This window comes from Pygoscelis adeliae, unplaced genomic scaffold, assembly GCF_000699105.1.
Source record: "Pygoscelis adeliae isolate BGI_AS28 unplaced genomic scaffold, ASM69910v1 Scaffold14, whole genome shotgun sequence".
Taxonomy (NCBI): domain Eukaryota; kingdom Metazoa; phylum Chordata; class Aves; order Sphenisciformes; family Spheniscidae; genus Pygoscelis; species Pygoscelis adeliae.
In genome coordinates, this window is record NW_008825109.1 from 10,751,459 (window position 1) to 10,765,183 (window position 13,725).

At 36.7% G+C, this 13,725-nt stretch overlaps 1 protein-coding gene across 1 annotated transcript in view; it reads right to left on the reverse strand.

Moving 5' to 3' along the window:
• Positions 1 to 13,725, reverse strand: part of ROBO2 (roundabout, axon guidance receptor, homolog 2 (Drosophila)) — a 623,567-nt gene that overhangs the window by 270,262 nt on the left and 339,580 nt on the right. Inside the window, exons 13-15 of the mRNA XM_009327889.1 lie at positions 12,486 to 12,652; positions 7,944 to 8,065; positions 959 to 1,190 (exon numbers count right to left, since the gene is read on the reverse strand). Coding sequence (XP_009326164.1) covers positions 959 to 1,190; positions 7,944 to 8,065; positions 12,486 to 12,652 — 521 coding nt within the window. The remainder of the gene's footprint in view (positions 1 to 958; positions 1,191 to 7,943; positions 8,066 to 12,485; positions 12,653 to 13,725) is intronic.

Here is a 13,725-nt window from a genome sequence, read left to right on the forward strand (position 1 = left end):
AAACCATATGAGCATTTTGAAACTTCACCAGTATTTCTTTCCCTTGCTTTGAAAGAAATCAATGAAACAAAGAGAAGATGAACCCTCATTGTTATGATCATCCTTCTACTTTTACAGGAGAGATTCTCCAGGCAAAGGTTGCATTAGATAGGTAGAAAGATAGGTTTCTTGTACATTTCTAAGAGAAAAAGATAAAAAAATTACTTATATCTCATCTCACTCCCTTTACTTTTCAATAAAAAAGCAGTCCTGGAGTGCACATGTTTTAGCAAAACCTTATACCACGCTACATGCTATAGATAAAAATGCGTGTGCATTTCAGTAGTGTAAACTGTTCACTAGGTCTGCATCCTGCATGTTTCACAGAGGCTTGAAAGGTACTTAAGGAAATCCTCTGAAGGACTAAATAGGGCAGTTTCATGAACAGTGTGCTAACAGAAACAATAAAGTGGCATGCCCTTGAGACTGGAGTTCCTTCAGACTAGTTAAATACCTGTCCTTCACTAGTCCCCATTTCCCAGTCAAACTGTTCATCTACATTATTACCCATTCAGAAAGATGTGCTTAATAGCAAACACTCATCTGTAAAAGGTTTCATTTATTAGTTTTATTTTCAAAGTGCAGACCAAAGTCTTTTATTGCAGCAACACTGGTTGTAAAAGAACAGCTGCAGTGCACACTTTTTGGAAGACCCGAAGCCACCTGTACATTAGAAGGACGTTATCAGCGAGAAGAATATAGGACTGGCCCACTGCTTTCTCATGGAATACTTACAGCACAAAACTGAATATTATATCAAATTCTAATGCCAACCCATCGGCATTTCTAACAAACAGAAGTCATGTGGAAGAAATAGAGCTGAACATATGCATACACACAGTGACCAAAATGGTCACTCTTGATTTCACCTCCAGTGCTAGGTATGGAAGCCTGTTGCTTTTCTGGCCATTTTACTAACCTTCCTCTGTGGTACGAGCAGACTTTGATTCACTGTCCATTCCTTGGAATTCATTGAAATAAGGGCGAACTTTAATTTCATAAGTGACCCCTTTTTTCAAGCTGACGAGGACAGCACTGCGCTCGGTTGGGACTTTGACCTCCAAATTCTGCCATACAGCTGGAGAAGGTAGGCCAGACGTTTGGCGATACATTACTCGGTAGCCCTGAATAAACTGGGATTGGCGGTCAACCTAGAAATACCATTAAATAATACGTCAATAAACATATTAAAGTAATGAAACTGTATAAAAAGAAAACAAAACATTTGCCTAGGATACTTTTGTCCTCATGAAAAAGAGAAAATTAACAGTTGTTTAAGATGCTGAATTTAAAAATCAAACTGCCTTCTTCTAAGTCACTGTTGATTAATTGTCTATAAAGAACACTTTTTCTCACATTACTTGTTATAGAACATTTCTTTCTATTTTACTTTCTCCAGCTCTATATACCGTGACAAATATCACCTTAAATCATAAAACAAGGCCCCACCCCTGCAACAAATCATGAAAAAAGAACTTTGGCATAATGCTTACTGCATGTAAACTTATTAAGCACATCTTGGCTACTGATGTGCTGAAATACGAGAAGAAAAGAAAAACAAATTCATTTCAGAAAAGGACAAGTCTTTGAAGATACCCTACATGCTTTCAGTTAGTCCATTACTTGGCTCACAGCTCATCTTTTCATGAGATGCTCAGGAAAGTGAAATAAACATAAGACAGATGCAGAGAAAACAACTTCCAAGGACATGTGCTGTTTCTTGAGTTCACAGTCTAAGCAGTCTCTTTGCATCCTGGGCTTGTGATGCTCTCAGGCCATCAGATGGAGACGGACTGTTGTTTTTGGTTTATATTTTATATGTTGCTAGGCAAGCACAATTCAAGATTGGACCATACATAGAAGTTTAACAATTCTAACCTATCATAGCTACAAATAGGATTTTTATACGAAGGAAAAACTTAAAATGTGTTTTATCTTGGAGAAATTGCATGCATTTTTTCACCTGGGGAAAAAAAAAGGCACAAAACAATGATTCAAGCTATTATGATGTTTGCATGAATTTTGCCTGAAAAAACAGTCAAAACAATTTGATGGATAAAACCAAACCAAACCCAGCTGCTTCTGTAGCCATCAAATAAAGAGCCAAAGAAAGTGCAGCACAAATACCAAGACTATACACGTAGATGTTTGGTAAATCTCTGGGTTATAACTAAGATTCGACAAGTAGGATTTCTTTTCTGTTCTTGACAATTTGCTAGCTCAAAGATATTTCAGAATTAGAGATACATTTGTTTGACTTCTCTTAAGAATAAATGAATTTAAGGCTGAAATCACAAACCAGGTTCTATTACACTTCTATAATCTTGTTACGGTTTATTGAGGCATTCAGAGGGGACACAGATTCTTAGACATTAAAAAGCAGGGCAAGCAAGAAGAAAGCTTTATTTATGAGAGCAACGCAGAAATGTCTTTCATCAAAACTGTCACTGTTAAAAATCTTGCAACATATGTTACAACAACATTAAGCGTGCATTTTATAAACTTCTCTACATTCACTTTAAGTGAATTTATGCACTGAAAGAGGGATATAACTCACAATAATAGCTTGTTAATACCGAAAGAATCAAGCTGTGTTTTTAAGAAGAACATTAAGCAGCTGTTTCCAGATGAAGGGAGTCTGTAAATCAGAGTAAATTGTTTTTATCCATGTTTGACTTTCATTAACTAAATGTTTTACGGACATAAAGACTTTATGAACCTCATGTTTACTACAAAATTCAGCAAGAATAACGCTTTCATGCACTTTGTAATACAGATTCTCAACCTAAATTACAATATAAGGCTATGATGTTTAATAATCAAACACTGAGTTTGATTCCTGCCTAACTTCTGAGTTAGAAGCTACACTGAAATACAGCACAACTTTGTTAGAACTTTCCATTTTGTCTTTGCTGTGCTTTTAAGCTCTACTGATTGCTGCCTAGTGGAGACCATCTGAAAATTCAGAAATGACTAGGCTGAACAGTAACAGTGTGTTGCTACAAAACAGTATGGAAACTGTTTTGTACGGCATGGTACAAACACAAATGCACCCACCAACTAATTGAGAAGAACTGGACCCCTACAGTATACTAATTTTGAGTCCATCACACTTTCGTATTTACTTACATATAGGCAATATACAAATTATTCATATACCTCTTTTCCTCCTAGACTTCTAAGTTCCTAACCTAAAAGACTAAACAATACAAGGAATATGAAAACAGAACGCAGTAGTACAACAAGGTTGTCGTGTATATGGGTGCTATAAAGTGGCTTGATTTGGGGCTCACACAAGTTCCACAGAGCTTTCAATTAGAGGCTTGATTACAACAGGGCTGAGTGATCTGCCTGATTTTCAGATTACTGACAGTGATTCCACTGTTCAGGGTCTGCGAGGGTACTTACGAAAGAAAATACTATGCATTTTTCATGTTTTCTATAAACATCCGGTTGCATTCAGTATCAAGGAGAGGATATGAAGCTATCTCTCAGGCCCACTTAAAGCTAGTCTGAATGAACAGGGCCTTTCATATGGTCAAAACGTTGGGAAACTATTCAGAGGGCACTTCACTTATTGAGAAAAGTGGCTTTTTTGGTTTTGTTTGGAGTTTTCCGATTAGTAAAAAAATACTCTTGGATAATTACGTGGCTTAACCAGAAATATTTGTGAGGTATAGGACAGGTATATTTCACATATACATACACGCACACACATATGTGTGTACATGTATATGTATGTACACACATACACATACATATGTGTACATGTCTATCTATACATGCACACCCGGCCTTACATATAATACAAAGCCTGTGACTTCATCGTTTCCTCCATTTGTTATGTGGTAATCATGCCTCACGCCAACAGCAGGCCACTAAAAATATGCTTTAGCATTAAAAAACTGCATTCAGCTGTGCTAAGCATCAAACAACTCTATAGGTTTGGTACATGTTCACACATAGGCAGAGTTGCAGAAACATGCACCGTGATTTGATGAAAGAATGTAATCACTTCTAGGTATTCTCCGTTCTCTTTTTTTGTAAATGGTTGCCACTTCCTCATACAAAGAACTTAGCATTATTACAGAGGTTGCAGGAACTCTCTGCGCTGAATACTGGGATCAGAGAATATTTCTAGTCTTCCTGTGACACTCTTAAATACTCTTGAATTTGTACAAGCAGCAGTGACATCCACCGAAAATGCTGTAACCGTTGCTGATCTAAAGATACACTTTCTTCCTCAAAAGACAGATGGCAGAAAATGCAGATGCTCCTTTACAAGACAGAAGAGAGCAATTACTGGGTAGGTTCTGCTCAGCACTGACCTAATGCTTTAAGGCGACCTACAAGCATAATTGGTCCTGCGTGCTCCTCGTCACCCTCTTTTATGATGAATACGTAGTGCGGGAGGTATCTACAAAACTGACGACAGCTCTCCATTTCTGCAGAACAGGAAACTAATTTTCCCTGCATGTTCAAATCTGCACATACCGCAGCTGAACACGAGGCAGGTTCACAGGCTGTTAGATCATTCAGTTAGGCTATTAGGTTGTTAAAAAGATGGCAAGAAACTCATAATGCTGCTTATGCTGCAAATATAAGCTCCTTTCAGGCAAACCTGCTAATCTGCACCTTAAAGACATTTTGCAATATGCTCTGTAGTATGTAAGTTTCTACCCCAAAATATCCTGAGAAATACTCTGCTCCCACATCAATACCCACAGCAATTCTTCATCTGGGCAGAATACCTTGCACACTGTGCTGAACTCACTAGTACAGACTCACAGTAATCTCTGGAAACTCAAACAGCACTAGCATTTATCTATCCTACAGGAACAAGACAAAAGGTGACGATACACTGGAAGACTGTCTAAAGGACTTGGCCCTTGAAGCTTCCAGTGAAGTACATCCATTTAAAATCAACGTCAAATTAAAAGACAGAGGTAAATAAATTATCCTTCTGCCAGTAGCCTCCTAGAAGGCAGTCAGGATTTCAAAGCAGCAATTCTTTTGCCATATTGAGGAACTGATTTTTATTCCTGCTTGTGCCACAGGGCTTTTTCATAATGCTAGGAAACTTTTCACATTTGGCCACTAATGAAACTCTCAGTTTAATGCCCAGTGAGTCTAGAAGTGCTGAACTATAGTTAAGGTCAGCTTAAAAAGTGCTTGGAGTACATCATATGCTGTTGCAATGCAAAATGTTTTGATAAAAGTAAAAATAAATCAGGCCCAAGGTTTAAAATTAGCCATTTGATAACAGTGGGCATATCTGGTTCCATAAGTCTCATCATCAATAAATATCTCTGCACCTCACCTCTCTATGTGTAAAGTAAGGATAATGACACAGTTTTATCACTGTAATTTTAAATTCTGTATTATTTGTGAAGCACCCAAATGTTATGGTTGAGAGCATGACAGATAAGCAAGCATGTGAGACAAACTAATAATTTTTATTCAATGCAAGGTTTCAGTGGTATGAATTTAATAAGACCTGGCACCACACAGTGAATAAAGAAGATAAAAAGAAATGTTGAATAGCTCCATTAAGAAGAGATCCTGTATGTGACCAGATAATTACAGCTACACTTTAATACTTATGCACAAGAGGAATAAATTTAAGTGACAGTGAAAACCTAACTTCTGACATTCCTCTTCTTTTTTTTAACACTGACTTTGTAAGCATGACCTTCTTTTAAAACGGACAAAATATGTGTGTATATGTATGTATATATTTTAAAATTGCAACACAGTAGCAGAGAACTATTTCTGAAATTTTGAACTCAATTTTGAAAAAAAAGAGAAAGTAAAACCAAAACAATCTCAGAAAGAAGGGAGAAATTGGTGTTAATTTGCTGGGAGTCAGGATGCCAGAAACTCAATAATCAAGGACGTTCCTTGGCATTCACTCGTTGAATTGCAGAAAGTCAACACAGAGTCTTACGACTCTTATGGCTCTTCTGTCTTTTTGTATGATAGCTACACTATCTACTGATTTTACATTAATAGTGTGGACATTATTCTCTGGATAGGGTAGCTTTTTTTCTTAGAGACTATGGTTAATTAATTGGTTTTCCTCTGGTTGCTAGAATGTTTCTAATTAGCTGTTCCAGAGATCTTTTTTTGTGTCTTTCTTCCCTTGGGCAATTCTGAAACGTCTCTACAGAGGCCTGTATGCTTGTCAGGTGGCATAGGGTCACTGCTTTGAGGGATCTTCTTGATAAGCTGATATCCATAGCATCCCTAACAATTTACCTTTACCTTACCATGTTTTCTTCATTCATTACTTGTTCAATAGGGGCACCAAGAGACTCTTTTAGATAGATAGATAGATAGATAGATAGATAGATAGATAGAGATGGGTATGGGTAGAAAGAAACACACCCACACCCCCCCATATATGTATCTATACACACACACAAAAATATATTTATACATATTTCATTATAATATAATGACATTGATTACATTGCATAAAACTGAATTCTGTTTATACTGGGGCTTCCTTTTGCTAAAGCAAGGGCAAGCCTATGAAAATGTATTTCTGATAGCTGTCACACCTAAGAAAGGACTTGAAGGAGCACCACACAGATGTGATCCAGGTTTACGATTACTGGCTGCAAACATCCAAAGTTTCTAAACTATTGACCCATCTGCTTGGGCAAATGTCTGCTTGGGCAAAAGGGTTTGCTACAAAGGTTAGTCAGCCTCTCCTGGAGTTAGGTAGCTGAAACAGACAGCATTTTTAGAAAGGCAAGCTGTGTATTGACATCATCAATGGCAAAATGCAATGACACATTTTCTAAAAAATCTTCTAAGAAAGACAAATTTGTGGGTTTCTCTATTTATTCTGGTCTGCTCCCTGACCATTGAAATCTGCCAGAACAAGGATGGTGCAAAAGCTCCCGTAAATATGGCTGAGTTGTGCAAAAACAACAGTAATCCTTATAATACACAATCTATCACCACACTTCTTATCTCCTGCTGTGTAATGCCCTGTACACATTAACCTTTTAACAATATTACGTGTACAAGAAAAACCCTGAGTATTGTGAAAACCCCTTCAGCAGAATTCATCCTATACAACTGTTCCAGTGACGTGCAGCGCAGTAGTATTTCTCTCACTCTTCCACCTGTGGCTCTCCTTCCTCTGGGGCAGATGCCCCAAGAGCAAAGCACTCCTTTCTGGTGTGCAGCGCCCTAGGAACTCTCTCTCTCCTCCTACAGTTACAAATCCTTTCCTTTTTGAGCCTCAGGAAGGGAAACATAGCATTTTGAAAGCTAACTGCTATATCAGAAATTCTACCCAGTAGTTTGACCTCTCAAATAGAAATGTTGTTAAGTACTGCCAAAAAGATTCTGGTCTTCTATAATGAAAGGATATCCACTGATTGTGAGTAAGGCTTATGCTAGAAAACCAGATGCTACATAGTGGATCAGGCATCAGCACCATGTGCTTCTGACTTCACTACAAGTGCCCTGTAGGAAAGCTATTTTTGCATTTTAGGGTCACCAAATAATAGGGTATTGTCAGAGGTCCCTATGCCTTGAAGTGGAAAGTGCTTTTTCATACAGCAATTTCATGTTGATATTTAACTTGGATTATTTTTTGACACTCACAGTAATGAGTCCAGAGATCAATTATCCTTTAGATTATGGTGTTAAGCATATTCATTTTCATAATATTTTTCTAGTCAGACAGCTAGCTTGCTTTGAGCTGAACACTGAAGACTTTGAACCTGCCTGACTTGAAAGAGAAAATAAAGACCATTTCATTACCTCATATATATGCCTGTATAAAGTTTGAAGTCAAGACTGGAGCTTTTCAGGGTAGTAAAAAACTGAAGGGATAAATAGGCAAAATTAAAGTACTATTAAGGTAATAATAACAGCAGCCTTACCGTCCAGGTGACTTGAACCGTCGTGGGTGTCAGCACAACAGGATTATGCAGTCGTACAATGACGTCTCCCAGTTCTTTCTGGACTTGCCTGTGATCCACACCTTGTGCTGGTGGGCTGATATCTGCCAGGCCAGGCACACACATGAAAGCATTATTTTAATGAGAAGAGTTATATATGGCATCAATACAAATTACTGAATACCTTAACGACCTGATTTAAGCACCCTTTATAGTACTGTTTTTAAAACAATACAGTACTAAGCTTTAAATATGAACTCCAAAGCATGTCAAGTAATGCAAGCAAACCATTCATGTTTAGCTGCTTAGGAAATAATGAAATATAAAGAAGTTCAAATGAGTATTCAGACTCGATGGCAAAGTTTTCTCAGATCTGGTAAGTGATGAGAGAGATATAATATTCACCAGTTCCAAAACACTCAGATAATAATAATGTTACTCAGATGTCTGGAACCAAATTGGTTAGTATAACTGAAGAAAATGAGCAGGTTGGTTTTTTATTTTCTTAGAGCATACATGACATTAAGTCATTATATGTTTCTAAACTTTCACTGTTTCCTCTCCCCACATACCATGCACATAAGAAACCAAACACTAAAAATAACATTTTCTTCTGCAAACAAATTTTCCCTTTACAGATACAGATAATGAAATCTAGTGCAAATATGAAAAAAGAATTAATTTATGAAGCCAAACTGATTCTGATTTAATAAAATGCCAACAAAAGCACTTTACTACAAAATTTTTCCCTTCAAGATTATGTCAAAGATTCCTTCAAAGTGTGTGGGGAAATTATTTCTTCTAGTCAAACTCTGAGGTAATTTGATCACTTAGTATACATCTATGGAAAACTGTGACTCCGTCTCCAGCACCATATGTGGCCCTACTACCTAGTCCTTAGGGACCACATTTGGGTTATGCCATTGTGTTAAACTGAATGAAGCTGTATTATCTTTGCTAAATTGGAACTGCAAATACAAAATATGTGTCAGAAAATGGAGAAGGAGATGTGCAATGTGTCTTTTTAGTGATAGCTCCTGGAAATCATAATTTTCTGTCACATTGCGTCGAAAGGAGAATGTTGGGCTACAGCTATCACCTAGCTAATATATCACCATAACATGTCCCTTCCCTCCAACTTAGACAGAAATGAAAGTACTTTCTAGGAGCCAGTGAAGTCTGGAACCCTTCAATGGATCCTTCAAGGATCTTACAACACTGTTCTTGGTCAACAGTTACAGTTGCCCTTACTATGTCAACTGTCTACGTGGATTGCGTAATGCCTGTTAGAAATACACATACTGATTATTTCTGCTGGAATTTGCTTGTAATTTTTCCAGAAGAGAGGATTTGGAACACAAGCACAGATTATATTCAAAAAGGCTCGACACATTATGGTCATGCCTGTCTAGGCATTTGTGAATTCTGCTTGGTTTTCCCATGGGATTCACTAGCCAAAGACACTTTCCCTCTTTTTGGATCAACATCATGTCCTTGTGAAGAAGATACATATATAAAAGGGTTTTTTCCCCCTCTGATGGTCTTAGATAAGGGAGTATGCACCATGTGATTTCTTTTTATCTTCTAAATATTATTAAGAAGAAATAATAGTGCTTTTAAAAATGAAACATTTAAATATAACAACTGAGTTTAAATCACATGCCTCCAGATTTTGAAAGAAAGTAGGTTTTGATGATCAATACTTCAGCTTCATAATTCTGGATTGTTATGGGTTCTGAGCCACCAACAAACAATATTGCCACAGGCTTCTATTGATATTCAAATGCAAATGGCTCCGTGGATCTCCAAAGGCAATATAATCCAAATATGGATGTCAGTGAGGGAGCTTGTCTAGCAAAGTATGCCTATTCAAAGTGACCACAAAACAGAGAGCTATAATAAAATAAATCTGTAAGACAGGAATTCAGACTGTTTTACAGGATGATAATTTATGCTGCTATCCACAAAAAGCTATGATGCTTGGTACAGAATACCTACAGCTACCCATGGCTACATTTTAGGTTAAGTTATCCTTTGGTATACAACCAACAAAGTACCTATAGTCCCTCAGGAGAAACGACATTTCTACATAGTCTGTTTGTATGAACTGCATTTCATCATTTTAATGGGATGTATGTCCAGAAGTAAAGGAATAACTGGGCTAATAACAGTAAGAAATGAGTATCAAGAGGTACATGTGGAATTCTGTTTTCTGGTATGTATGCTTGGAAACATATGCGTATGTGATGCTCACAGTGTAATGTCTTGTAATGTCATTTTCACATTACTAGGAGACTGCTAGTGGAAAAACAGCCGATCTACCTATAAGGATATTGTCAAGTAGTGGAACAATAAAAGCATGACTCAAGCAAAACCGGCTCAAGAAAATATATTCTGATCACAGTTAAGAGGTCTCTAAAATTAAATGGGTTATATATTTTCTCTAACCTCTCTTTTAACAGCTGCCAGTGAATTTGCTATTAGTTGCTAGTAATTTAAATTCAGGGATAGGATTATATCTAGTTTCTTTAAAGTGTTTTTTAATAGGTGGTTTGGTCTGTTAATGATCCAAACATGAAATCAACTCTTTTCTTAGAGTAATTACTGATTTCTCTGTCCTTATTTGATGTTAGTCACATAAGGTAAACCTTTTGAAAGTGCCTGATTGTCTACTTGTAGTCCACTGGTAAAAATATGCATAAAGTCCTATTACTTGTATTTGCTATACTTAACACCAGGAAATTAAATGCTCAGCTACTAAAGCTACCTCAGACACCTGTTGCAAATTAATATTATATAGCACTGTTATAGCTGCTTTTTTCTTCCTCCATGGCCACTGTGAATAGGCTTTCTACTGTGTGTCAGCTTCTTCTGCGAGCCTGAATTGAATTCAGGCATAATTAGAAATCACATCAAAACATTATGTTAATTTTCAATTGATTTTATGATTTAATTCTATTAAACTGCAGGCTTGCAAAGAAGCTACGAATCCTGTACATGTCTCAGTGTGCTTGACTGCTAAACAGCTTCTGGAAATGGAAGCTGCAACACATGCTGTAGCTAATTAAAAGACATGTTTTTACTGAAATCAAATTGCTTGTCAGTATGTCATATAAAAAGTCTATACTTGACACTCAAATGCCAAACAAAGTTGTTTTTTTAACTAGGTGATAAGTTTTGCAGACTAAAAGGCTGGTGCAATGAAAAGCATGAGTCACCCTATAATAATGGGAGAGTAAGAAAGAGAAGAAAACTTGTGATACTCTGTGGATAGTCAAGCCATGAAATCCCTGCCCAACTCACTCTTTCAGCTTTTCAGAAAGCAGCTCTGTTTCTCCTTTTACAGCAATGATTACTATTTTGAGGGGATAATTATTAAGGACAGATTTACTCAGGAGTAGACTGGGATGAGAAAGGCTGGATGTGATGGTTATGTGATAAAGAAATACCACCCTACTCTTGTTTCTCTCTTTCCACCTAGGAACAGCAAAGGACCCAAACCACCTACACAAGCTGGAGGCTGACACAGGATGCACTCTCCACGCACAGTTTTATAACTTCCATAAACAGAGACAGAGGATCTCATCCTAAATTAACTGTGAGAGGAGCTATTACTTTGGACTCGAAAAAATTATTATTCCAAAAAATTATTAATTCCTGTATTCCAACCTGTTTAACACAGAAGTACACTCTTTAATGAAGTATTCAAGCAATGTGTTGCCAAAGCCAAAAAAATCCATGCTGTGAAGAGAAATTTGTTTGTGGCAGTTATATGTGGTTAGAGCTTGATGTAATGTGAGCAGAATTCAATAGTCAATTCAATAGCAATGGAGGATCACAGGTATCAATTATACCACCACCTTATAAATGAGGGATTTCACTTCAGCCTTCCCTCTTGGTTTATACAGTGGATTAATATAAAGAATTCAGAAATCTAGGTATATAAATAGAAAACCCATACTTTTCTCAGAATAACTTCAAAATATTCTTAGCATGCAGATGCCTTCATCTACGTGAATTCTCTGCCTAAAGGTTGGACCAGATTAATCAATACACTACAGATCCTTTGTGCAATTCTTTTGATTAAAACTAATGCTAAACACAGTGTATGTCTGTCATAAGCACTTGTTATTATAGCATAACCCTATTATAACAATGGAGAAGTAAGGACATGGAGAGAAAAGATACTGAGGAGAGCATGGTATTCAGAGCACTCTTCAGAAAAGCTTGGGTAACTCACATTACCTTCAATAGAAACCAGGCATCAAGGAGCACACCAAGTCTAAGTGAACTGCAAACCAAAAGGTCTACAATGTACCAAGTATTAAAGAGCTAACATATCTCCTAAGCTCCAGATTGGTACAGCAAACACTGGACTATTTTTTATCTTTATCGGTTAAGCTCGAGTCATGATTCCTTCAGTTAGAGTGCTAAAGCCAAATGGCCAGACTGACCTATTGGTCAGCTCTCAGTTCCTTCTTTCTATTTTAGCTCAAGCACGTAAGCCTTAATAATTTCTATTACCTTGTGTTCGAACAGGATCTGACATAGGGCTGGGATCACTCAGACCTTGTGAATTGATAGCTCTCACCATAAACAGGTAGATTGTATTGGGGCGCAGTCCTCTCACAGTGTAGAGAGTGGTCTTCACGTGGTTAGCCACTGTTTGCCAACTATTGCTCACTGATTGACTGCAATAAGAAGAGGATTGAAGATTATAGACTAATGCAAGAGAAACATAAAGAAGTGAAAGGACCTACTTTTGTAACCCTATGCAGGATAGGATAAGTACAGGAAAAAGTAGCAAAAGCAGGGTAAAAATAAAAATATTTGTTTCAGTTAATTCATCAAGACGGGATAAAAAAAATAACACAGCTGTCAAAAGTATTTCTCCTTTCAACAGAAGCAAAAGCTTTTGCTATCTCTCTAAAATAAATACCTGTAAAAGGAACGTGTGGAAAGCTGTAGAGTAAATTTGCATGATAAATAGGCCACTCTTGAACATAAACCTTAGAAAAGAAAAACCTGTTAAAAGAATAATTTTCTATACTGCTAAGTAAATTATGTCAATAAATTGTCATTGGAAGAAAAGTACTCTCCTTGAACTAAATTCATACTCAAAGTTACAAAAGAAAGGTCTGACAACATGCTTGTAAATGAAGGAAAGAATATGAATATTTTTTCTGTCACCACATTTTCCATTGGACGTTATTATAATTAGATTACAATCCGCTGTATGAAGAGATTTTAAGTGTGATTGTTAAAACAGCTTTAAAATGAAAATGCCTGGCTTTTGTTAAAGTTATTGATGGGATGCCGTTAAAGCTTATCTAGGGTGAAATATCACGAAAGTTTAAAGAGAAAATTTGATTTTATTGTGCTTTGTTGTATAGCATAGATGAAAAAATTCTTTAAATATATTAAAAGGAAAAAGAAAATGGAAAGCTACGAGTTTCATGTTGTTTCAATTGTTTCATTCGTGTAATGCATAAAGGATAGTACAAGTTCCAGAACAAAACCAACAGTCTGCACATACAGTAACGGTCTTTGCATATTAACATAGCAGGATGAAGCATTACCACTGTAACTTCTGAAATTTGCATGCATATGATTTTGACAAATTCTTGCATGAATTTTAATTAAAAGAGTAACTAAATTATTTGCCATTTGTTGCACATCTTGCTTAAGGAAAACATTTAAGAATGCGCACATTTTTAAGCAGAAGCGTATATTACTGACACATGTGAGAGGTATGGCCCATGCT